A 22859-nucleotide genomic window follows, 5' to 3' on the forward strand; every position below is an offset into this window, starting at 1 on the left:
TAAGTGAAAAATAGGACGAAGAAACCTTTGATGTTACGCTTTGAAAATATTTTTTCGTTCAATCGTGAATGGCGTGGTCTCTGTTTTTCAAAATAAGGGCTGTCCGAGTAACTCATTCGAATCTCGTAAAGATATCTAGCAATCTGAAAAAAGGTCTTCTGCGGAGCTTTGATTCGGATATGTAATCATTCAAATGAAATATAATAAATTTAATGGCTAAAAAAAGTAAATTTATTCGATGCTTCAATTATCTACCGCGGGCTTCCTGTTTCTTTTTTTCTTCACTGACATATCAGCTGGCGCAGGTGCTCATTGTTTCAGTTCCTTAAATTTTTATTTTCTTCGGAATTATGAAGGAAAAAAGCCTAGAAAACGACAAAAAAATCATATTCTATGCGCAATTTCGTCGAAAAAGAGCTACTTTTATTTTATATTTCAATATATTTATGTGTATTTACTAATGCTGCTTGGTGAGATCTCAAATCGACAGCTGAAGCATCGGTGGGAGTTCAACTATCTGATTATTCTTTGTTCGAAAATAATAATCCTGATCCAGCGAATGAAAAAGAAGGAAATCTGTATGCAAATAAAAGGTGGGACTCCTGTTTCTGCTCATTACATATTGATAGTGGCTGTCTTGAGAACTCTTTCGATCTCTGTACAAAAAGCCCTCAAAAAATTACGGCTCGTGCGGTCGTCTCCCTTTGCTAGCTGTAGTTCTACATCACCGAGTGAGAGAATTAAAAGGGATAGCTGCGATGGATAGATTAGACGAACCAGAAGGCCGTACAGAGAGCGAGAAAAATGTCCTTGACGATGAAATGGAAATTGGGGGTTCAAGCGAAGATGAAAGCCGACAAACAAATCGAAATGGGTTGGTAGAAATTGGAGGATTCCTTTGCTTCGCTGTAGTAACATACATCATATACACGACTATTATAACTTCAGCTGAAGATGTTCTCTCTGCTACCCATATTCCTACTTCTTCTACAATTCTGTGCCTCAACTCTCCATATTTTATCATGACATTGATTTTGCCCTATTATATTGATAAAGTGCCGTTGATGACAAAAGCAGTCGTTTCGGCTCTGTTCTTCGCTCTTGCTCTTGTCCTCATCGCTCTGATCACGACCCCAGGACTTCGACTGATAGGAATATTAGTAGCATCTCTTGGACTTGGCACCGCTGAAATTGGCTTTCTGTCTGCAACATCTTTGCATCAGGACCTGACAATTCATGCTTTTGCAACTGGAACTGGTTTGGGAGCCATTCTGGGGCCTGCACTGTATACAGGTATGGATAACTCAAATATTATATGAAAGATTTATTCGGCATTTGACGGTTTTTAACTGTCATTATTATAAAATAATAGATGGTCATTTTAAAAAATTGTTGCCGGATTTGAAATGGAGTAGCGATTTGATTTTCTAAAAATGCTTGTGCTACGTCCAGATCAAACATATACGAATCCATGTTCAGATAACATATATATGTGAGACACTGATTAGCATTGAATCTATCCCCACTAACCCTATACACCCATTTCAATAAACGTTGTCATCAGGCGATAGGCAATAGACAATAGGCGCAAAGCGATAGTTGATAGGTCATTCCAAGATCCAAGAATAGCTGGAATGACTTGTGTTTCTGCTTCTTATTCTCGTCAAGAACATGGACCTTAGTGTTGAGACTGATTCAATGTTCTACGGCCTATCGTCTATCGCCTTTGACGTCGTCTTATCGTTTTTTGAAATAGGTGTGTATGTGATCGAGTTTACAGTATTGTTTCTTGGTTTTTCCCTGCGCCTTGAGTTTTTCCAGGGCAATAAGCCCTTCCGTATGATATTCGGCCTGGATCCCATGATTTATAGTAATCAGTTTTTTACATAGGTCATAGGTCAAGCCGTCTTTGGCGTTATATTGCTCTAATCAACCCTTATTTTCCGGCGAATTTTCTAATTACTGGATTTTTTTTTTTTTTTTTTTTTTTTTTGTCTTCTCCGTCTCGCGAAAAGTGCATTCTTGCGTGCATTCAAGAGTACCCATTTATGGATTTGAATGACTCGTTCATAGATTAATGGCTTATACATTGGCTTAGCAGCTGAATTTGTAATTCCGGGCTTTAGAAGTAATATGATTAAGCAGTAAAAGAAGATTTCTAGGATCGTAATTTAGATATTTATTAGTATTAATACAGCTACTCGACAGTCGGCATGCAGTAATTTTTGTAAAACTCGCTACTCCGCCCGCACTCCTTTACACGCTTCAGAGGGACGCGCCTTCTGTCGATGTAATTTCTAAAATTCAATTTCCCTCCTATATGAAAATACTAAATGGCCGGCAAGCAATTTCTTTTTTCCCAATGCAAGGATTTTTCTCTGCTAGCTAGATTTCAATTTGACGGATTTGGGTAGACAGGAAGAGGTTACTCGAAAATAGAACGTTTCACTTCAAAATCAAAAAAGAAAAACGGAAAAAGGAGGAAAAGCGTGAGCAGGTATAATGTTTAGGTCACCCATCCAAGCGCTAACCCTCCTCAGACGAGCTTGACTCATTATCTTGAACGACAACGATTTATCCACTGGACCACGGTTCCAGGTGAATCAGCATAACAATAGCCGTGAAAACAATGCACCGCATAGACTAGACTTTTTAACAGTATTTTTTCAACCGATTCCGTGCGTGGCAGAGATGCAAGGGATTAGCCGATATGGTCTGGGGGCCGGCTGGTCTCTCCCCTGATGCTTCGGCTAGAACATTTTCTTGCGTAATTCGTACAACCCAAGGGCAGAAGGATTTAATCGCCGTCAGGTCCGAAGTCCATACGTCGCCTCAGCTCTGCGGATGTCTCGGGGGTATAGCAAAGTGGGATCGATTATTCTTTTTTTTTTTTTTTTTTTTTTTTTTTGGTGGACGTGGACTTGAATCCCACCTTTTTAAATCTTCGAGGCACTTTACCAAAAACATTTTCCGGCGATTTCCGTCGTCAGGTCCGAAGTCCATACGCAGAGAAGTACTAGGAACGAGGAACGAGAGAGGAAGCCCAAGAAGCAAAAAGAGTCAAGGAGATGCCTGCGGGGGAGGCTAAGCCGTGATCAGCCCGGTCAGAGGCTGTTTCGGGGCGGTATAGATAAAATTTAGAGGGGTTTCTGGCGAATTTAACTAAAATATAACATTTTTTCTTACAGCATTAACAACATTCATGTGCGTCCATCCCAGCACAGCTCTTCTCTTCCTCGTGTTCATCCTCCCTCTGTTTCCACTGATTGCTTGGTTTGTCACTAAATATTCGCATTCTAGAGTACACAACACCTCACAGGGAAGCAACGTGGAATACACTCGAATAGGAGAAGAATCACCATTGGATCATATACACCAAAGCCTCACAAAAGAAGAAAAGATCCAAGCATCAAAGGCCAACATGTATCTGGCTGTTCCACTATTCTTTGGTCTTTTTGCTGATTATCTTACAATGCAAGGTATAGTGACGACTATCGCATTTGAAGCGTCACCCTTTGATCCCAGAGATCATTATCAGTATTACACGATGTCTTTCTGGATAGGAGAATTGCTGGGTCGCTCGTATGGGTTGGTACTCTCATGGGGGAAGCCGGATTGGAAGGTCGTCACGGAAAAGACCTGGATTTTTTCAACTATCCTCATGGTAAACCTGTTTTTCCTGATTCTCTGTAGTTTGTACCGGTTTTTACCGAGTTATGTGGTTGTTATGTTACTGACGTTCATAACCGGGTCGACGGAGGGTGCTCTTTATCTCAACTCGTTCGCGTTGGCGGGAAAAGACATGAGCCCGCGTTACAAGGAATTTTCCCGCGCTTTTCTGACCATCGCTGTTCAAGCTGGCGTGCTCGTAGCCGGTTTAAACGGTTTGTGGATGGAGCCAGCGTTGAAGGAACATTGCACCCACATGATTAAAAATACAGACTACTGCTTTACACGTTCCTTACATGGTTGGAATGTCAGTACATCTTGTCTAAACTAACAGCATGCTATTCGTGCCATTATAATATATATACTCCTATTACAAATTCTCTGTTGCTTAGGGCTTGTGAAATATTCATGTGTTCCAGTGAAGTTCCGCGGAATTCAAGGTGTTTGTAATGTAGACGTTAAGTGTGCATTCTTTACTTTATTGTTGGTATTTGTGAATATTTCGATGCTGAAGTGAGCTAGTCTAACCCTGAATATATAAATGAGTCTGTAATCAAGGAACACAGCGGTATTAACCTGGGGACTCGGAATAAAGTTCTTTTACCGGGCTACGAAATCCGGCGAAAGTATGCCGGAAACTCCCTCAATTTAAGGAAACACAGGCTGCTTCAAGAACTTGACTATGGAATCAAGGGAAATCATGAATTAAAACTCTCGAGTCAATATGACACATGCAGCTATTTTTATTTTGATACACATAGGTTGAATCTAATAATTTAGTGTAAAAATGGGAAAAAGGAATACTATCAAGAATGTGTACAGTTAACATATATTAGGGAAATAAACTGGTTAAAAAATGGTTGAATATATGAAATATATTTTTTAATTAGAGTCCCTGACCCAAATGAAACAATTGTTTGAAGGAAAATTGTCTGGTATTACTTTTATTTATTTATTTATTTATTTATTTTTGTATACTTGTGTATCACTCTACGGCTTGAAGCTGAAGACCTGGAACAAAAATATGTAAACATTGTCATTATCAGTGGTTATGACCAATGCCATACTTTTGCAGTCAAGGTTTGTCTAGGAAAAGGATAACAACATTCGCTTTTTTAAGAGCGAAAACGTTTACTTAGCATCTCCATCAATAATACTAACAATCTTGAGATCTTTCTTAAAGTCACAGGGATCGGATACGCTTTTTACTCCCCACCCTCTTGGGAAATGATAAAGAAAGCCCAGAGGAAGGCAGAAAAGTGAGTGAGAGAGGTTGGTTATCTTGCTACCCAAATGCTTGCCCAGTCCTCACGAGACAATGCAATGCCCAATCTCCCACTTCTTCCTTATGACGTCGTATCCTGGAACTGAAAATTACATCTTCCCTTTTAAATTTCAATACCTTTTTTATATTACATCCATTCAAGCGCTCTAAATATTTCCTTTCTGTAGATTAAACGGACCTTGCATCAACCGACGTCTTTGGCTTTTTTCTTTACGTTTGACCGGCTTTCCTTTAGCACACCCACGAGCGCACACGCTCTTGACGTCATTTCCGTCACAAGCAGTCACGTGACAATGGAAGAAAAGATGCCTGTAATTTCCAACAAAGCGAAAGGCCTGGAAACTGAACCGTTGAACACTAGGGGACGATGTGTTGAGATCCTTCAAAGTCGAGTCCACAAGACAACTAGAAGTGGATCAAAAGTATCAGTTCGTTCAGTTAGCACTCTTAGTTGAAGTACCACACAATAAGGCTGTTGAGTGGCTGTAAGCCGTGTATAGTGTGGCATACACTTTTATCAATTGCAGACTGTTACTTTCATTCGAAATCTCACATGCTATTGGCCTTTCCGAGGTTGCGCGAAAAACTGGTAACGAGTGGAACCCGCGCGAAATGATGGGATAAATTGTCTTTTTCGTTTTCAACAGGATTTAGTTTTCGAATTGAGTCGTATTTACTTTAGTTTTCGGTCTGTTTTTCCACCCAAAAGAGTTTACTAAGCTTTCCGCCATATTGAAAAATGATGTCCACTAAAAAATAGCCCCATGATTCAGCGCGCGTCCTACTCGTTACCAGTTTCACACAACCTTGGAAAGGCCAATGTGGACTACCCACCCATCCTTGATCAACCAATGCCGTGGACGAGTCACACTGTTAAAAGGCGTCGCATAACAATCTTGGGCCAAAACGTCGAGTTCACGATTCTCGGATTCAACTGACACCTCAAAAAACATTGGCTGACGAAGTCGCAGTGGAACTGTAAAGTTGCCCGCATACGGAGTATGGAACGAACTGTTCGGATAGAACCTGAAACTAAAGCTAAAATTACCGCGAACGTTTTTGTTGAAAATAAGCTTGCTTTTATGGGGCTGGAACTGTGATGTTATCAATTCCTTCTTTCTTGAGTAAGAGCAAGTGAATGAGACCTCGAGTTCCCGGATGCGCGTAATGGTGACATTTTTGGGCAGCGGTCGTTCGATGACTTTATTCGCGTAGGTGATGGAAGATGACGTCTTATTGGTCACAGTCCCACATTGGTTAAAAAGAGTCTTGAGGTAAAAGTGGGTGGAGTCTTCAGTGGCACGACAGGATGGATCAAGAAGATGCAGATCTTGGACAACAACTCCAGGGAGCCTTGCTTTGGGGATAGAGATCTGGATATGGCTTGGTCCACACGTCACACGAGTATCTGGAACTGAAATACAAAGTTTTCTAACGATGGTGTTTCTGTTTCAACAGTTCGTACATGATCAGTTCTACTAATTGCAAGGTGAAAGGTGCATTTCCATCAAGTTCTGCTTTTGAAATCCCGCGGGGATCCCTCCAATCTTGGATAATACCCGCATGCTCCAATCTCTGGGAACGTTACAACTTAAAAGCTTTATTACTGATGCTTCATGTAAGAGGCAGCGTTAATATTGGTCAGTAAATACAAACTACAAACGCAGGCGCAACATATTACATCATAATATTATTCTTATACCATGACGGTTGACATACCTTCACATGTATGATTGTCGTTTGTGAGCCTTAAGTCAGGGTCCGAGCATGAGCAGCGGTAACCTCCAGCAGTGTTGATACACACGTGACTACATCCACCATTATACGCTAGACACTCATTGACATCTGTTAAATTCAAATAGGCCGGGAGGAATGGGCCGACGCTATCGTTTGTCTTATTAGACTTACATAATACCCGTATCGTTCTCTACTCGAATGCTTTTTCTGTCGACATCTATTCGATAACTTTATTTTCAAAAGATTTTATCTCATCAGTGATGGAGTAATAAAGATCATTATCAGATCAGTCATGATGATGATAAGTTCATGGTGATCGAGGATATGATGACTATGATGATGGTGATTACAAGGATGACAATGATATGATCATAATGCCGATGGTGATGATGATGATGATGAGGCTGGTGATGGCCATGATGATGATGGTAAATAGTGAAATTAATTGGATACCCAACCCTTGTTCATAAAGGTCCTACATTTCGCATAAAAATAACTTTGCATTAATAGTACTTTTTTAAAAAATGAAACCGCATTCTCACCAGTGCATCTGACACTTGCTCCAGCTTCTGTCCACTTTCCACCCGACGCACATGTTTTGTTTGAAGGGCCGTTAAGCTTGAAGCCACGAGAACACCTGAACGAGCACGTGGTACCAAAAGAACTAGATGACGTTTCACACTTCGATGGCGAAACAGTCAGGTGGTTAATTGCTGGCAGCTTTGGACAATCAGGCACTAAACATGTCCAATTAAAATATTTTTAGGAGTAGTCCAAAAGAAAATGACCCAAGAAAGGGTCGCACTGTTTGATGCTATGTTTAAAAACATTTACGTAATTTTGACTCTTCATTCAGTGAAGATGTCCGCGTAGGTCTAAAACTTGGCAAAATAAATGGGGGAAAAAAGAAAGTTGAAGTGAAAATTTGATTCAATTTGCAATTCTCTACTTTATTTTCCTGTTTGTTTTTTTTTTTTTTAAATGCCAAGCTTTAGACCTATTCTAAAGATAGCGTCAAATAATTCCTATGATGGGGCGCAATAATTCCTTCTCTTAGTTCGTTTTCTCTTGGTAGTACCTTTGGACCCCTTCTACTAATATAATTCAAATGTAGAAATCGAAAACGCTCGCGCGTCACGTTCACGTTATTGTATCGATAGGACTGATGCTACTGTTTAAGTGCGCGCGTGTACTGTATGCCTTCGTAAAGCATACGGTCCAAACCAAAGGGAACGCGAAATTTATATCAGTTATTTTATAACATATTTTATTTACTTTATTTACTTTACTTACATTTTTGTACGCTAAAATCCCGACCCCTTTCATTGGTATTGCTATGGCACCAGAGCCCAACGTAGTTATCACTTGAAGAATCTGCCCCAGTGCCCTGCATATTCACTTGTTTCACCAGCTTATCGTTGATGTAGATGGTTACTTGAGTGCCTAGGACTACACTCCTCAAGTTGTTCCATTGATTGGTAGGATAGCTGTAGCTTACTATAGGGCTGTACTCTATCCCAGTAGAGCTGACTCGAACCGAATTCCCATTTATTAAGTAGTAGCCCCACGCTTTCGTAACGAGACTACAATAAAGCAAAAACAAAAACAAACAAAAAAATGAACTTTTGACACCAGTTTTATGGATTTAGATGGTCTCCCCCTAGAGACCTTTTGAAATGCTTATAATGATGGTGATGATAATGATGATAATGATGATGATGATAACATCTAGGGTCTTGTGCAAAGGCAGGGGCTACCGTGTAACCCCACTGCTTCTCTTTTCATCGGTTCCCGTAAAGCGAAATTGTTTCTACCTAACCACTTGCCCACCAACGTTTTAGGGAGCTCTATGGTCCTTGTTCATGTCTAACTAGACCTCTTTTGGTCAATTTACCTTTGAGTTCTCGTGCTTCCTGTTTTGTACTTAAACATGTGTCCACAGATAATACCAGTAGTAGAATATACTCTGCTGGTGATTTCTGGAATCAAAAGAAAATCCTTCGTTCAGCGTGATTAATACCTTTAAGACTCACCATCTGATTTGTTACCTCATCGTCTACTATAATCAGTTTGACTTAGAGTGATTTCGCTTGACCCATGAAATGAATTTGTATAATTAGTATCTGACAGTCAACGTAAAACAAAAGAAAACAATGGAATGACACAGTCCTTCTTTTCCCTCTTAACTCAGTCGACTCGAGTCCTTTTCCTTGATTTGGAGGCCGCGCGCGTCCACAGGAATCCTAAAAACTCGTCTAATCGTCTAATACTGAGTCTGGAGAGAAAATTGGGGATTTCTCGCAGTCTATTATACTAAGTATTACGCTTACTATTTATTTTTTTCACGGAACAAGGACTAAAACCACTCTATTACTTAAATGCAAAGCATGGAATTAGAATGAGCAAGTAAAACCCTCTTGCACTACTAATTCCAAATCTAGGGGTCAAAGCAAAAGAATTCGTCTTTCGTTCTAGGGTTGACTCCAAAGTACGGATTTAGTGCAAGTGGTCTTGAAATCAAGAACGAAAATTGGCAAATTAAACTTATTTGTCTTCAGGCTCACATACCATAATTTGCAGAATTAATGGCTGGGGTCCAAACTCTTACAGGTCCAAAATGAAATACTGAATCGCTTGTTGGTGTGCTTCCGGTCCACTGACCCCCTGAATCTGTCCAGCTGCTCACCAAATTACGCCATGCGCCTAGGTGACGGAACAGTAAAAGGGTTAACCAAAGGAAACTCAAAACCAAAACAAACAAAAAACAACAACAACAACAACAACAACAACAACAACAAAAAACAACAATTAAAATTTTTTTTGCAGGTCGGAATCTTAATTAAATTTTCAGTTGAAATTTTTTGCAATTATAAATCCCATTCCCACAACAAGTTAATCAAATTATCCTTAAAAAGTTAACAATTCCTCCCGATTGGTTTATAAAATAAGAGAGTAGAGTCTATTTATCGCAGATTTATAATTGTTCTCATTCGTGGGTCATTTTTTGTGGGCCAGCAGTTTTATCATTCTCATTGTAGGTTTGCTTGTTTCAGAACTTAATTGTCAAATCCCCTGCAAAAAGTTCCAAAATAATCAAATCCTAACCTGCATAGCGGAGGGGGAATGGGTTCGAACGGATTTTTTCCTCACACGATTATTGAGAGTCGCTACGCAAGCTAAGCAATTCCTCACCGATGTTTGCAGCTTGAAGTCGGTTGAAGAAATAATAATAGAGACCTTTTATAGCATCAGGTTTACCGCTAGCCTACGTGACGTCATAGATCAAACCAAAATACGGACCATTTTAAGATAATTAGAGGAATTTGTTAAATCCACGTCCACCGCAAAAATAATCAACCACCTCAATCCTCCGCTTCCCTTTGCAAAACAGTAGCAACTATAGTTTTAAATTCTTTTTTGCTCAGCCTAAGCCTAAGCCTCCATTTTGTTTTTAGAATATTCACGTGTTCCAGTAAAGGTCCGTGGAATTTCAAAGTGTTTGCATTATGAAATTGTACATTCTTTACTTTACCGTTGGTATTTGTAAATATTTTGACACTGGAATAAGGCTAACCCCGAGTAAATGAGTCTGTAACCAAAGAACACAGTGGTTTTTATGACTTCGAAAACATTCTATTAGTAAATCCTCCGCAAAAATGGTTGTCGTGCGGTTCCAACATTGCTTGGAGAAATCTCGTTCCTATGATTCGATCTATTTCCCATTTCCAATGACCTAAATCCCAGCTCTAGTCGATCAGATCCTATATTTTAATTTTCACGCGCAAAAATATAAACGAATCCAAGTAGTTTATTTGTTAATTCCCCCTGTACCCCTTCAGAAGCCAATGAAGTGTCGAAGTGAAAATTAAGAACATCTGTCTAACGATTTTTCGAAACATCAAAAAACGGGTTTTTATGATCACAAAAAAACATGCACTGAAAAATTTACAAACGGATATCGATTTTACGACTAGTCCAGTCCCAGAGCAAAAAGTGTCGTACCTTGTGATGATGGTAGTAAGAACAAAGTGCATCCAAAAACCAAGGAACATTTGAAAACAGTTGAGCTAACAACCATCGCGGCGAAGTATAATCAGACCTTTAGTTCGAAGCAGTATATAAAATTGGCGTTAAATAGACCATACGTGGTGCATTGTGGTCTAGCTTCGGTAAAAACATCTTGTGTTCATCATGCCTGATATGGTGTTGTTTGTGCCAAAGCTAGACCACAATGCATCCTGTTTATTGAACTCAGAAAAGAGAAAAGGCTTATGCGCTGCGGTATTGACTATTCAAGTTATACTACTCGGCTACGCCTCGTGGATCCACAGTAATTGACAATGGGCCTGACGCAATTTATCGTCAATAAAAGGAAATACATAAAAAAACTGATGTAAATTTGGGGGTTAGCAAAAAACAGTTCTATAATCGGGTAGGTGAGCAATTTTTAACGTCATGTTTGCTCGCGCAATCCTGAGCTTCCTGTGTTTTTACTGGAAGCGAGGAGACTGTTCACCAAAAGCGGGAGCTGCAAATTTTTTGTCCTTAAAAATTCATCACTTTCTTACGAAAAACCTTTCTTATTTGATCTTTTACTACCCAAAGAATATTAGTATAGTAAAAGCTTCTAATATTGCAATGAGTTTAAAACGAATAAGGCCTTTTGGAGGGGGTTTTCAGGTGAAGAAGAGATCCAAAGTGACTCAAATCTCGTCGAGGTCTGCTGGTGATGATCAACTTGATAAACATGAAGGTAAAGCTTACGTTCAATGCTATTTGTCTCTATTGTTATGTAATATTTTTACATGAATACACTCGTAGATCAAGTATGTTTTCTACTCTGCTTAGTTTTGTTCTTAGGATTCGTAATTACTGTACCAGCTCTTTTTTTAAGTCAAAATACTGACTTCATTCTTTGAATTTTTTGATCATGAACTGAAAGCTCTCTGCTGTAATATTTTACGTTTGTAGGCCATTATTAGGTCAACAATAAATGTATCATAACGGATCTTTTATACGAAGATAGGGTTATTCTTTCTTGATTTCGTTGTTATAAGGAAAAGTCTTGCATGGTTTTGATGTTCCAGTTGTGAGCAAAAGGAAGAGCAATGAAGTAAAATGATCACTGTATTCCCATTACAGACCACGTGTCATTCCCCTGAGTATTATTTCTTTTGTTTACCAATAACATTAGCACTACAGTAATGAAACTACACTAATCTGCATAGTCAAACAAAGGGTATCAAGTGTAGTATCCTCGAAATCCTTACATTTGGTATAAAGGGTGGCACAGTGGTAAGTAGTGCAATTGCTTCTCATGTCTGGAGTCTTGAGTTCGATTCCCAGACTCAGCATCACGTATGAGTAGAGTTTGTTAGGTCTCTCCCTTGATTCAAGGGTTTTTCTCCTGTTTTCACCCTCCACGAAACCCAACATGCTAGATGTTAGTGGAATCTATGAATTAGAGATGTCCTGACTTTGATGATAAAAGTTGTCCACCCATAGATTGTCATGACATGTATATAATATTTCTTCATTCAATTTTCACCAGATATACCAAATGATACTAAAGCAGCATTGATGTACCTCAAGTCCATATTCCCTGTTAATGCTTTCAGGGGAAGAATACCAGCAATAATTCTAAAACATCAGTTATACAGTATTATAAAGGACAAGACTATTGTAGATCGTCAACTTGTAAGTCCATATTTCGGGTTAATAAAGTTATGCCAGATGGGGTCCAAGCAATATTATTATACTATAACTAGGGAATATACCTTTTTTTGGCTTTGGCATAGTATATTTCCAATTTAAGACCATGTGTCATTCCCTAGAGTATCATTTCTTTGTTTGACGGTTGCACATGAAAAGGCACATGAATATGGATACAACTCAAACGAAGAATCTTATTCTCAAGAGAATGTCACGTAGTGTGAAATTGGAGCTACAGCTGTAATGAAGATCATCATTTGTTGTTTTAGAATGATATGTGGGAGAAGAATGAAGTAAGACTATTCAAACTGACATCAGGATCAGATGAATTTGCTATAGTAATGACTAGTGATTATCTTGCACATGTTAAATCAAAGACGACAGAAAACACTAGAAAAACTGCAGGTAAATTGTATCGATTAATGTCATCATCAAGTCTCAACATGTATGATCATAATATACCATCATCATCACCACCATCATCATCCCCATCATCACATCATCACCATCGTATCATCATCATCATCATTATCACCATCATCATCACCATCGTATCATCATCATCATCATCATCATTATCACCATCGTATCATCATCATAATCATCATCATCACCATCATCATTATCATCACCATCATCATCAACATCATCATCATCATCATCCATCATCATCAACATCAATTATTATATCTTTGTTACTCACTAAAAATCTGTTGTTTTTTTATTCCAGAGAAATTTTTATCTTTTGTTTTACCTAACTCTATTGATGTAAGTTTTGGCAAAAGCACATTGGTTGATAATCATAAATTAACAGAGGATGAAATAACGTGAGTATAAAACTTGAATAATCATACTCATTTGCATACAGTACAGTCATGTATATGTAACCAAGACAATACCAGATTTTTCAATTTTTGATAAACCTTTGAGCCAGGGAACACTTGCATGTATGCAGATCTGTATTCAAGATCAAAATTGGATCAAAATTTTGTGTATTGGGCTTTAAGGAGGGAGTGGAACAGGGGAACTCAGAGGAAATACCCAAATCAAATCAATTATGACATGGGATGCCAAATGCAGGAATCAAATACGAGACCCTAGAGGTTAGAGGGGAGTGCACCCTAGATTCCTAATAATTTGGAATCAAATTTTCTCTGGTTTGAACAATGTTTTGAAAGAATCTCAAAAATCCCGGTTTTCTGAGATATGGGTTAAATAATCAATTTATTATTTTTTCCAGCCATCTAATCAACATGGGTGTTTTAGCTGTGCGAGATGTTGGTTCATGGTGGCTCAGCATTCCAGGCGTTGGTGCATATATGAAAAACTTTATGAAAGGTATTGTATTAGACCTAGCTTTTTCATATTCGTACAATAGTGCTGTGTCCGTTGATTACAGAGTAACTTACACAGGGCTTGTATCAGAATATTATTCCACAAATACACCAAGGGTAAAGTAAAGTATGCACAACTTCAGCAGTACAAACACTTCAACCTGGAAGAACACGGACCTTCACAGGAACACATGATTGTTCTATATACAATAGGCCTTTTGCAACAAACAGTCACGTGCTGATATATGTCTTTACTAACAAATCAACTCAGCTAAAGGGCCCTTGGGGAAGGCTCTGCTTGATGGCGAACAAACTTTAAATTGCTTCGTATCTTGAAATCGAAAGTATCTTATAAGGGAAAAAAAGTATTTTTGAAAAGGTTTTGGATGCGACATTAGTAATCCAGCAAAAAATCTTTAAATAAAGGAAGACCAATTTTTTTGCCATCCAGTAACAGTCACCTGTCAATCTATTGCAAAAGGCCTATTGAGGCTTACACTGAAGCAACAGAAAACTTAAAACTGAAGTGTCATACTTATTTCTTTCCTTGACCTAAACTTGTAGCTAAAATCTAGAATTTATTTTTTTCTTATATTTCTCCAGGTCGTAAGGCTTTGATACGCTTGCTCAAAAACAGGAAATACAAAGAAATCCTTCAAAAAGTAAAGTACAATTCAATTCATTCATTTTTCACACATTTTTTTAAAGTTCTAGCCAAGATAAAAAAGCTGATCACTTACATTCAAAAAACCCTTCCTCTCAAATATGTTTATTTTCATGATAAATTTACAGAAACAGAGAAGAGTGCAAATGATATACCCGTGAAATAGTTAGGATGAAATAGGAGATAGTTAGCGCTTAATTAAAAAGCATAGGAATTCAGTAAGGCATGACAAGGGCACGGGCATTTACTAGAGTAACAACTCTATACGCAAATGAATAGATACGAAAATGCAAACATGTCAAATGATACGAAGGAAAAGCATGTACAACAAAATATTGTTTCAGTTTTTGCAAGTGTGTTTAAAAATATTTAAAAATGCGCACCCTTGAGTAGTTTACCCGTCACGGCTCGCCTATTTTAACTAATTAGACTTAGGCAACCAAAGGTTAGTAATTAGTTAGCTAGCTATTTATTTCACGGGTATATTATTTGCACTCTAATCTTTATATATTTACAAATATTTATGGGAATTTGAGTGCTCACGCCTTAATTCCAAATTATTATCTCTTTACCTTTAAAATAGGATCTGGAAACCAGAAGTTTATCAAATCAGTCCAAACTAGGAATGACATACCACCTACATGATATTATTGGTGCCGAGCTAGTGAAAAGGTAAAGTACAATACCTATGATATAACTAAGGCAGACATTTCTATTTTATGGTGGTGTTTATTGGGGGTGGGGGGAGTAGGGGTAACTGTTACCTGAAGGGGGGAGGGGATAGTGTCACCCAATCTACATATCTATTGGTCCACCTTTGTCAAAGGTTTGGTCTTCAGATAGTCATACAAGTCTTTAAGTGTTCTTTAAGTCTTTTAAAAGCAGAACTTTGAGTTATTTAGTGTTTTTCAAGTCTTAGATAGTCTAACAGTCATCATTTATAATAATGTCTTATATCATTATAATTTTTTTATTTTATATTTTATTTAAAATAAAATATGAAATAAATAAAAATAAATAAATAATAAAAGTTATTTTTATTAAAGCCTTTTGAAAAGGGTATATCATTTCAAAATTTCCAGGTCTTAGATAAGATTAGTACTGATTCTCCTAACACTTCTCTTGTGTTCTAGCAATCCCTGTGTGCTTTATAACTGCACACAGCATGCATGGGTTTCCTATTTCTTCTATATATACTGGTATTTTCTAAAGCCACCATTTTATCATTGATTTAAATTTCAGCATTGAGACTACTTCTGGTCAGCTTCTTCGACTAGAAAGGACATGATAGGAAACTCCTGCTTACATTATAATGCAATAAACCTCTTTACCTTGGTTGTAATGTTTTCCTATTTTAGACAATGTGTCATATTCTCGAGAATGACATTCTTTGTTTTGGGTTGTATCCATACTCATGTGTCTTCTCATGCGTAATTGTTAAACGAAGAAATGATACTCTAGAGAATGACACATGCTATGAAATGGGTAAACATTATGCAGTCCCCAAGGTAAATAGGTATATTTATGTGGCTTAGGTCAATCAAGGGACTGGTCATAAGGAATAAGTATTTTCACTACATTTCTTATAAAGCTATTTCAAAAAAGGTTGAACACTGAATATGGCTTACTGAATAGTGCATTCCAAGACCAAAGGTCATTAATTTGAAATAAAAAGTAAAAAATGTACAACAATTAAATCTCTATATGTAGTTAGTATATTGTTTCAGATGGAATACACTAAAAATAGAATAAATAATTATTAATCCTACTTTAGACAATGTCACTATGACCCACAATGCACTTCAGTCTTGGAATGCACTATTCAGTATGCAGTATTCAGTATTCAACCTTTTTTGAAATAGCTGTACTTTCCTTTGAATTTTATAATGTACTAATTTACCTGTAAGATATATTTATATGGATATAAGGACGTTATATATGGCACATGTACAGTGTGTATAATATTGTAAAAAGGTTTTGTTATGACCAAAAGGGTCAAATTAAATTCTTTCTTTGACTTAAGAAACTGAGAATATGAGAAAATGTCAGCTGAAGTGAAGGTGGACTTTGATATTGACAATGGTATTGCCATTGTATCTGATGATGATGATGATTGATGATGATGATGATGATGACTGATGAAGATGTTATGGAATATGATGACTAATTATGGTGATTATGGTGGTGGTGGTATGGTATGGAATAGTGAATAAAGTCTGAGAACAATGATGATGATGATTGTAGCTGATTACGACTAACTATGATGCCAATAACGATGGTGGTGGTGGTATGGTATGGTATGATGGCTAATGATAATATTGCTGCAGCTGATGATGATGATAGAATGTTGAATAAACATGAGATGACGATGATTGCTGCTGCTGTTGGTGGTGGTGGTGGCTGTCTAGCCTTGTCCTTTTCATTACAGTTCTACAAGGTATTCTTGCCCAGAGAGTGAGCGCCAGGTTTCTTCTGGTAATCAATGATTCTATGAAAAGTGAAATAATCATTAGGATATTATTAATCAAAATTCATAACCCTGTGAATCAAAGGTGGCCCAGTGGTAGCACATTCGCCTCTGGGGGCTCAGGATTGATTCCCAGAGTCGGCATCACATGTGAGTAGAGTTAGGTCTCTCCCTTGATTCAAGGGTTTTTCCCTAGTTTTCCTCCCTCCTCAAACACACCAAGCTAAATTCCAATTCGTCTGTGATCCAGTCTTTCCATGCCTTTTTAACAGCCTTGAGGTTGTTTCAGGCTATCAATTAAACTTGAAGGTGTTTTCCTGACGCTAACCTGATTGTCACAACAAAAAGCATAATTCTTGCCATTCTTACCTCTCATATACAGGGCTTTCTGTTTTAGGCTCAAGATTTTCCCTAAAACAAAGAAATAAAAGTTTCAAAAGAAATTGGTAGAATGCAAACCATATATCATGTAAAATAGTACTAACTAATGAGTACAAAATAGCACCAATGAAACAATTGAAAACAAAATTAGAAATAGATGAGTTTCAGTGTTATTTAGTTCATGTGCTATTTTATAGATATATGGTTCACACTCCTCCTCGGGAACCCAGGGGTAAAGTTCTGTCGCGAGAAAGGAGCGACAGAATTTTACAACCTGGGTTCCTGAGGATGGGTTTGCACTATAATGGGAATATTCTCACTTATTCTCACTTCTAATGGAAGTATTCTCACTTATCCAGCCGAATGAATTTCATGACACTGCTTTATCATATAACTTATGCCCAGATAGTTATTTATGTGTATCGAAAAAAGTTGTAGGGATAAAGGACCAGTTTTGGATATATAGTTTGAATTTTTATCATATCCCATTGAGGTATCCTAAGAATCGTGTCTTCTGATTGGTTGCGAGAGCTGGGGGTATTTTTATATGTCTGACTGCATGCAGTCCAGAATCCTGGGATAACGGGTTGCTAAACAATAGAAAGAATTGCAAGCAGATAAAAAGTAAATGGGGAAAAAAAAGTTATTTACCGTCTTGAATAGACCACTTGCATGTGATGTCAAAGCAGCTAAATTTTGAGGACAAAACACTGAAAATAATGTCAAACTAATGAGAATTGGAAATCTATTATTACGTCCTCCAAATTGAGCTGTATTCCTACGTGCTGCAAGGGGTCTATATACGGACCGAGGCCGTTTCTGGACCTCGACGACAAAAAACTCTCTATACATCTTACCTTGAATAGTAGAACGGCCTGAAGTCCATGGTCCTTGAACGTATATCATCAGCACTAAAAATGAAAGATACGAAGGTTTTGGTGAGTTTACCGCGAAAAGATCTCTTCAGCTTGGGTGTAATGATCACGTATCATTCCCTAGAGTATCGTTCCATAGAGTATTCCCATGAGAAGACGCATGAATATTGATACCACTCAAACAAAAAATCTTATTCTCAAGGGCATGATACGTGGTCTCAAGCTAAGAGGATCTACTGATGAGCGATCAATCAGTCTCCTCCCCCCTCCCCCCCCCCAAAAAAAACGGTAAGGACCATTTCAATTTTCATCCCTGACAATGTACATCAATAGCTCAATAGAAAGAATCGGGTTAAATAGTACCTTTCATAAAGAGCATTAATGCTGGCACTCCTTTTAGCTTTTATTACTGGCCTGAAATTAAGGAAACAGACAAGAAAAAAACGTAAAATTCGGACACTGCTATTCCGTAATTATCCAATAGCATAATGTTACAACGTATTATCAAAATGGTTGGGTCTCTTTAAACTTTTTTTGATTATAACAAAAAATGCGCTGGCAGGACCGAAATTTTAAAACTTTTACACATACACTTGAGGGTTATTTGAACATGCGCAATAGGTAGATTACGAGCCTTAAATGAAACGACTGAAGAAGAGGGCCAATGGGCCTTTCCTAACTTCAAGTCGCGTAAAATGAGCCAGCTCAACTAGAAACCGTGGACAGCTTTGTCGGCCTGTTTTGGGCCTCGTTAGCACGGTGTGTCTAGTGAGCTGGTAGAAATTATTTGAGTTATTATGTTGTGAACTAAATACTAGATCTTTCTCAAATTCGCTTGAGTGACGTACCACGAAACAATAGACCCAAGTCGAGTTTAGACTTGATGTGTTCATACATTTACTGCACTTTACCAAGTCCAACCTCGAGTTAGACTAATTGTCCATAATACATGCTCCAGTTTCAAGCCTAGTTACCTTGCATATAGGGGATTTTCTGTAGACTTGGATATGACGACCTCTCCAGGGTGTTTTGGTTGAGGAAGAGTCTGTATGCTCCAGGTGGCAGACAGACTATTGATGATGGTGTTGTTATGGTCACCACGGTGGAGAAACGTGTGGCTGGAAAGTCAAAAATATTCAGAAAAACAATTGAACGCTTTCCAGAGTTATTTCCTCCAGCAGTAAAACGGTTTCGTCAAAGACTGCAAGTTAACGCCCTTATAATTAGCACCCTGACTCGTACCCAGTCGCTTCTCTTACGCTGTTATCGATCTCGCGCTAAGGTTGATGGGAAGTATTTAGTGAGTTCGCGGTGTATTAAGGGAAGGAAGAGGAAAGCGAAGCGTCGTCTTTTTTTCTCTATCCTTCCAAAAAGCGTGAGTGACGACTCGGTACGAGTCTGGTTACGGTACCCGCCAGTGTTCGTACCTATACGCCGAATGAAGGTCTCTCTTCACTAATACCCTTACTTCTCTACTCTCATTGTCGTGCCTCAAATCCTTCCTGTAGAAACATGCAGAAAAATGTGAGTAAAAACCCGTACATTGGCGCAAAAGATGACAGGCAATCACAAATCGTTTTTCCCCGCTCTGTTGGCTTTTTTCCCCCATTCGGTAAATAACGCTGCGATCCTTGACTACAGACTGAGTCATGCATTTGTACAAGCTTAGCTTCGTTTAATAGCAAATCATTGGCAAAAGTTAAAATAACTTAAAGTTAATGGTATCATAGTCTCCCTCGCATCCGTTTTTAGTGTCGGTCGTCACGCAACGCTCCCTCCCCACAAACGTTGCGTGACGACCGACACTAAAATGGATGCGAGGGAGACTAATGGTATCACTGACGGATTTGGAATTTAGAATCGGGGGTTCAGAAAATTTAGAAGATCCACCTTAAAATTATCTTGAATTGGAGCCTAACATGGAAATACAAAAGAAATTCCATCGAGAAAAAGTGTGATTTCTTTTGTATTTCCATGTTAGCATCGCATCTGCGATACTTTTGAGAAGGGTCCATTAAATCAACCAACTAGCTGCACGCTAGAAGTGGGGGAGGGGGGGGGGGTGCAAGGACACCCTGTGTCCTACCACTTAATCCGCCCCTTGGTATACACTTATTTCAATAAAGTTAGTCACCTGAAAAGCTACAAAGCTGAGACCGACAAGAATTATGGGTAGATGCATTTTACATGTTCTAACCGCTTGATAACTGTTGATGGACTTGAGATCTTCTAGCAGTTACAGTCTCACCTCCTCTGAGCATCCTAAACTTCTGCAGCTTGTGTCAAAAGCTTTAATTGTTGGATATAAAATATTTCCCATGATTCTCAGCGATCACAGCTTTCTAGGTTTTTGGTGACTAACTTTATTGAAATAAGTATTTATCCATGCATAGCTGAATTATAAATAATATTTTCAAAGCCGACAATGAGGACTGGACGGGATTTCAAGTCCAAGCAATTAATTCCAGTCGGAGGCTATTTGTTGGGTCACATGATGTAACTTGAAACCTGGTAAAGTCCTGTGAAAGGACTGAATTAATTTGTTGTTCAAGTCCTTGGACTGGATCAAAATTAATTCAGTTCAGGGACATATCTGTCCCTTAAGTCTTTCAATCCTAAACAAATAACCTCCCGAATTATTAATGAGTATGAGAAGAGAGGTTAAACCTATAGAAATAAGTACTGGACCTTAAGAGCAGGAAATACTTACAGTGACCCCCCATACATATCTATCCGAGTAACAGAGAAGGTTGGGGTTCTTTCTAGCGTTGTCGATTTTTCTTCTTCCTTCACGGCCTCCGGTATATCCCAGGATTTTCGGGTTTTGTTGTTCAAGTAGCATCTAAGTTAGGAAAAAAGCACCAGAAAAGTTATGGAAGGGACGGGGATGGTTTTGCGATTCTCTGTTTTGTCCCAGGTAGTCGAAGGTTTGCATATACCATAGGAATGCGTTTAATGGAAATCGAGTGGTATAGCGTTGTTGCACTCGCCTCTCACTTTTGAGGTCTAGGGTTTGATTCCGGGACTTGTCATCACAAGTGAGTAGAGTTCGTTAGCTCTCTCCCATGATGAGAGGATTTTTTACCGTTTTTCCCCCCGCCTCTGCAAAACCTAACAAGCTAAATTCCATGATTTTGATCTGTGAGTTAGGCGTGCCCTGACTGACTTTGATCAGCCCAGAGGTTATTTCATGGTATCGATAAAATTTGAACAGTTTGAAGACTTGATTGCAGCGCACTAAATCCGTTTTTTACCTTCGTATTGACCAAACAGATACGATGACAGTCAACAAGGCTAGGAATCCCACTGTTGCCATCACAGCTATTATGACAGGATTATCAAAGACGTCAGTGTCATCTTGACCAATGGCTGGCGGGTTGTTCGGTTTTGTTTTGTTTTCCGGGCAATTGCAATCCTTAAGATTCCTTGTCTGCATGGTATAACTCGTTACATTCATGTATAACGTGGTTGTTTAGGATAGCCTGTGTCTCACCAACTTGGTTTCTTTTGGCAAATACAGTGAGCTTAAGTTAAGTGCTGTTCTGCTTGAGACCCCATCAGCTTCTAGAAACAGTTAGGGGAATTCAGCAAGACGAACTTCAGCACTGGAGGAAAAAGATCATACACTGTACTTCAGAAACAAGCAACATAAATATTAGACTATGGATTTCTAGGGGTTTTTTTTTACAAAATCTTATATTTAATTTGTTAATATAATGTTAAGTACAATAGAGTGGTTTGTAAACAACTAGTGGTTTTATTACCCAGTGTTTGCGAATTTTTAGAAGTACGAAAGAGAAAATTCGATTTTGGTTTCAATCTGTCATATTACCCCTGATGCATATTTATTCTGAACCTTATTGCTTTTTGCTCATGATTATTTATGAATTAGTGAAAGATGAGCTATTTTGAGCTAAGTTTGCAGGGTTGAGGGAGCTCGTTTTATGAAATGTAAAAAATAATTGCTTCAGAAATATTTCTGGAAGAAGCTTTTCCGATCAATCTGATTTGAAAAAAAGTAATTAGTCGGACTTTTCAACCGGACATTGAAAGCAATATCACAAAAAAGGAAGACACTTTCTTAATTAATTAATAACAAGCAATAATTAATAAAGCAACTAGCTATATCATGAAAATATTCAAAGATAATGAAAAAGTTAAATCCTTTTTGTTTCAATTTTTTTTTTGTTTCTTTCAAGTTAAAACAGACTTAAAACACTAAAAAATCGCTTATAAGCTCTTTTGCACTGTCTTTGCTGCCTTGGACGACGACCCTCGGAAGTCTTTCGCAACTTTAATAGGAGTGTTGAATCATAATATCAATCAAGGTTTTTGAATAAACTTGAAATTCTTACCTGTTAAAACTAAAGAAGAGGTTTACCTTTTTATCTATCCCGTCACATAAACTCAGTGCATCTGTATTCCCCAACAAGCTTAGATCGAGAAAACGTCAACCAATGTACTTGAACTGAAATTCTGTATCCGATATTTACTGATCGATATACTGTTCATTAATTTTGCTTTCGAGGGAACTTTCTATATATAATATTTTTGCGAGAGATTGAACCAGGGGAATATCGAAAGAGTTGCTACTTACCCACAAACCAATGTAGCCTCCTTGGGTGTCATCCTACATTCTAATTTCGGAAATTTTAGTTTCAATCCTTCATGGAAAGTTATTACATCTGCAAGTCTCTTCTGCAATGTGATTGGCTAAAATAAAGGATGTAGCTTG

General features: G+C 38.1%; 4 protein-coding genes across 7 annotated transcripts; 2 read left to right on the forward strand and 2 right to left on the reverse strand.

The window, feature by feature from the left end:
• Positions 1-396: 396 nt before the first annotated feature.
• LOC116291211 (uncharacterized) lies at positions 397-4528 on the forward strand. The gene is made up of 2 exons (XM_031698351.2): positions 397-1293; positions 3189-4528. The coding sequence occupies exons 1-2, from the start codon at positions 759-761 to the stop codon at positions 3998-4000; spliced, it is 1347 nt and encodes a 448-aa protein (XP_031554211.1). The 5' UTR covers positions 397-758; the 3' UTR covers positions 4001-4528.
• Positions 4513-10900, reverse strand: LOC116291209 (oncoprotein-induced transcript 3 protein). Its single transcript, XM_031698347.2, has 9 exons — positions 10694-10900; positions 9260-9394; positions 8586-8670; positions 7985-8274; positions 7234-7428; positions 6674-6799; positions 5789-6368; positions 5072-5359; positions 4513-4680 (listed from the first exon to the last, which is right to left on the reverse strand). Exons 1-8 carry the CDS (start codon positions 10767-10769, stop codon positions 5101-5103), a joined length of 1746 nt encoding a protein of 581 aa, XP_031554207.1. The 5' UTR covers positions 10770-10900; the 3' UTR covers positions 4513-4680; positions 5072-5100.
• A 256-nt stretch (positions 10901-11156) lies between these two features.
• LOC116291194 (winged helix repair factor 1) lies at positions 11157-17710 on the forward strand. The gene is made up of 8 exons (XM_031698329.2): positions 11157-11444; positions 12243-12388; positions 12673-12808; positions 13134-13230; positions 13644-13741; positions 14341-14399; positions 14985-15073; positions 15644-17710. Exons 1-8 carry the CDS (start codon positions 11330-11332, stop codon positions 15687-15689), a joined length of 786 nt encoding a protein of 261 aa, XP_031554189.2. The 5' UTR covers positions 11157-11329; the 3' UTR covers positions 15690-17710.
• Positions 15420-22837, reverse strand: LOC116291196 (uncharacterized). 4 transcript variants are annotated; one of them, XM_031698330.2, is made up of 10 exons: positions 22722-22834; positions 22480-22600; positions 21379-21729; positions 20835-20966; positions 19552-19626; positions 19099-19242; positions 18488-18538; positions 18107-18160; positions 17238-17279; positions 15420-16889 (listed from the first exon to the last, which is right to left on the reverse strand). In XM_031698330.2, the coding sequence occupies exons 3-10, from the start codon at positions 21579-21581 to the stop codon at positions 16832-16834; spliced, it is 759 nt and encodes a 252-aa protein (XP_031554190.2). In that variant the 5' UTR covers positions 21582-21729; positions 22480-22600; positions 22722-22834; the 3' UTR covers positions 15420-16831. The 4 variants fall into 4 exon arrangements, with proteins under 4 accessions (XP_031554190.2, XP_031554192.2, XP_031554191.2 ...); XM_031698332.2 differs by having other exon boundaries at positions 22506-22600; positions 22722-22814; XM_031698331.2 differs by lacking the exon at positions 22480-22600 and having other exon boundaries at positions 22722-22837.
• Between the last annotated feature and the right edge of the window lie 22 nt (positions 22838-22859).

This window comes from Actinia tenebrosa, unplaced genomic scaffold (assembly GCF_029948245.1).
Source record: "Actinia tenebrosa isolate PJP-AT-01 unplaced genomic scaffold, QUT_ActTen_1.0 PGA_scaffold17__23_contigs__length_9995812, whole genome shotgun sequence".
Lineage (NCBI taxonomy): Eukaryota > Metazoa > Cnidaria > Anthozoa > Actiniaria > Actiniidae > Actinia > Actinia tenebrosa.

Coding starts and splice junctions, on each gene's coding strand:
- LOC116291209 (XM_031698347.2), bottom strand. CDS start 10,769: ATGGTTGTTAGCTCAACTGTTTTCAAATGTTCCTTGGTTTTTGGATGC. Junction 9,395..10,693: donor CTTACTACCATCATCACAAG/GTACGACACTTT, acceptor TCCGTCACCTAG/GCGCATGGCGTAATTTGGTG. Junction 5,360..5,788: donor CATTGGTTGATCAAGGATGG/GTGGGTAGTCCA, acceptor ATCCACTTCTAG/TTGTCTTGTGGACTCGACTT.
- LOC116291196 (XM_031698331.2), bottom strand. CDS start 21,581: ATGAATGTAACGAGTTATACCATGCAGACAAGGAATCTTAAGGATTGC. Junction 20,967..21,378: donor TCTGTTTGGTCAATACGAAG/GTAAAAAACGGA, acceptor TTCCTAACTTAG/ATGCTACTTGAACAACAAAA. Junction 18,161..18,487: donor ATTAATGCTCTTTATGAAAG/GTACTATTTAAC, acceptor TTTCATTTTTAG/TGCTGATGATATACGTTCAA.
- LOC116291194 (XM_031698329.2), top strand. CDS start 11,330: ATGAGTTTAAAACGAATAAGGCCTTTTGGAGGGGGTTTTCAGGTGAAG. Junction 12,809..13,133: donor AAACACTAGAAAAACTGCAG/GTAAATTGTATC, acceptor TTTTTATTCCAG/AGAAATTTTTATCTTTTGTT. Junction 15,074..15,643: donor GGTGCCGAGCTAGTGAAAAG/GTAAAGTACAAT, acceptor TTTAAATTTCAG/CATTGAGACTACTTCTGGTC.
- LOC116291211 (XM_031698351.2), top strand. CDS start 759: ATGGATAGATTAGACGAACCAGAAGGCCGTACAGAGAGCGAGAAAAAT. Junction 1,294..3,188: donor GGGGCCTGCACTGTATACAG/GTATGGATAACT, acceptor TTTTTCTTACAG/CATTAACAACATTCATGTGC.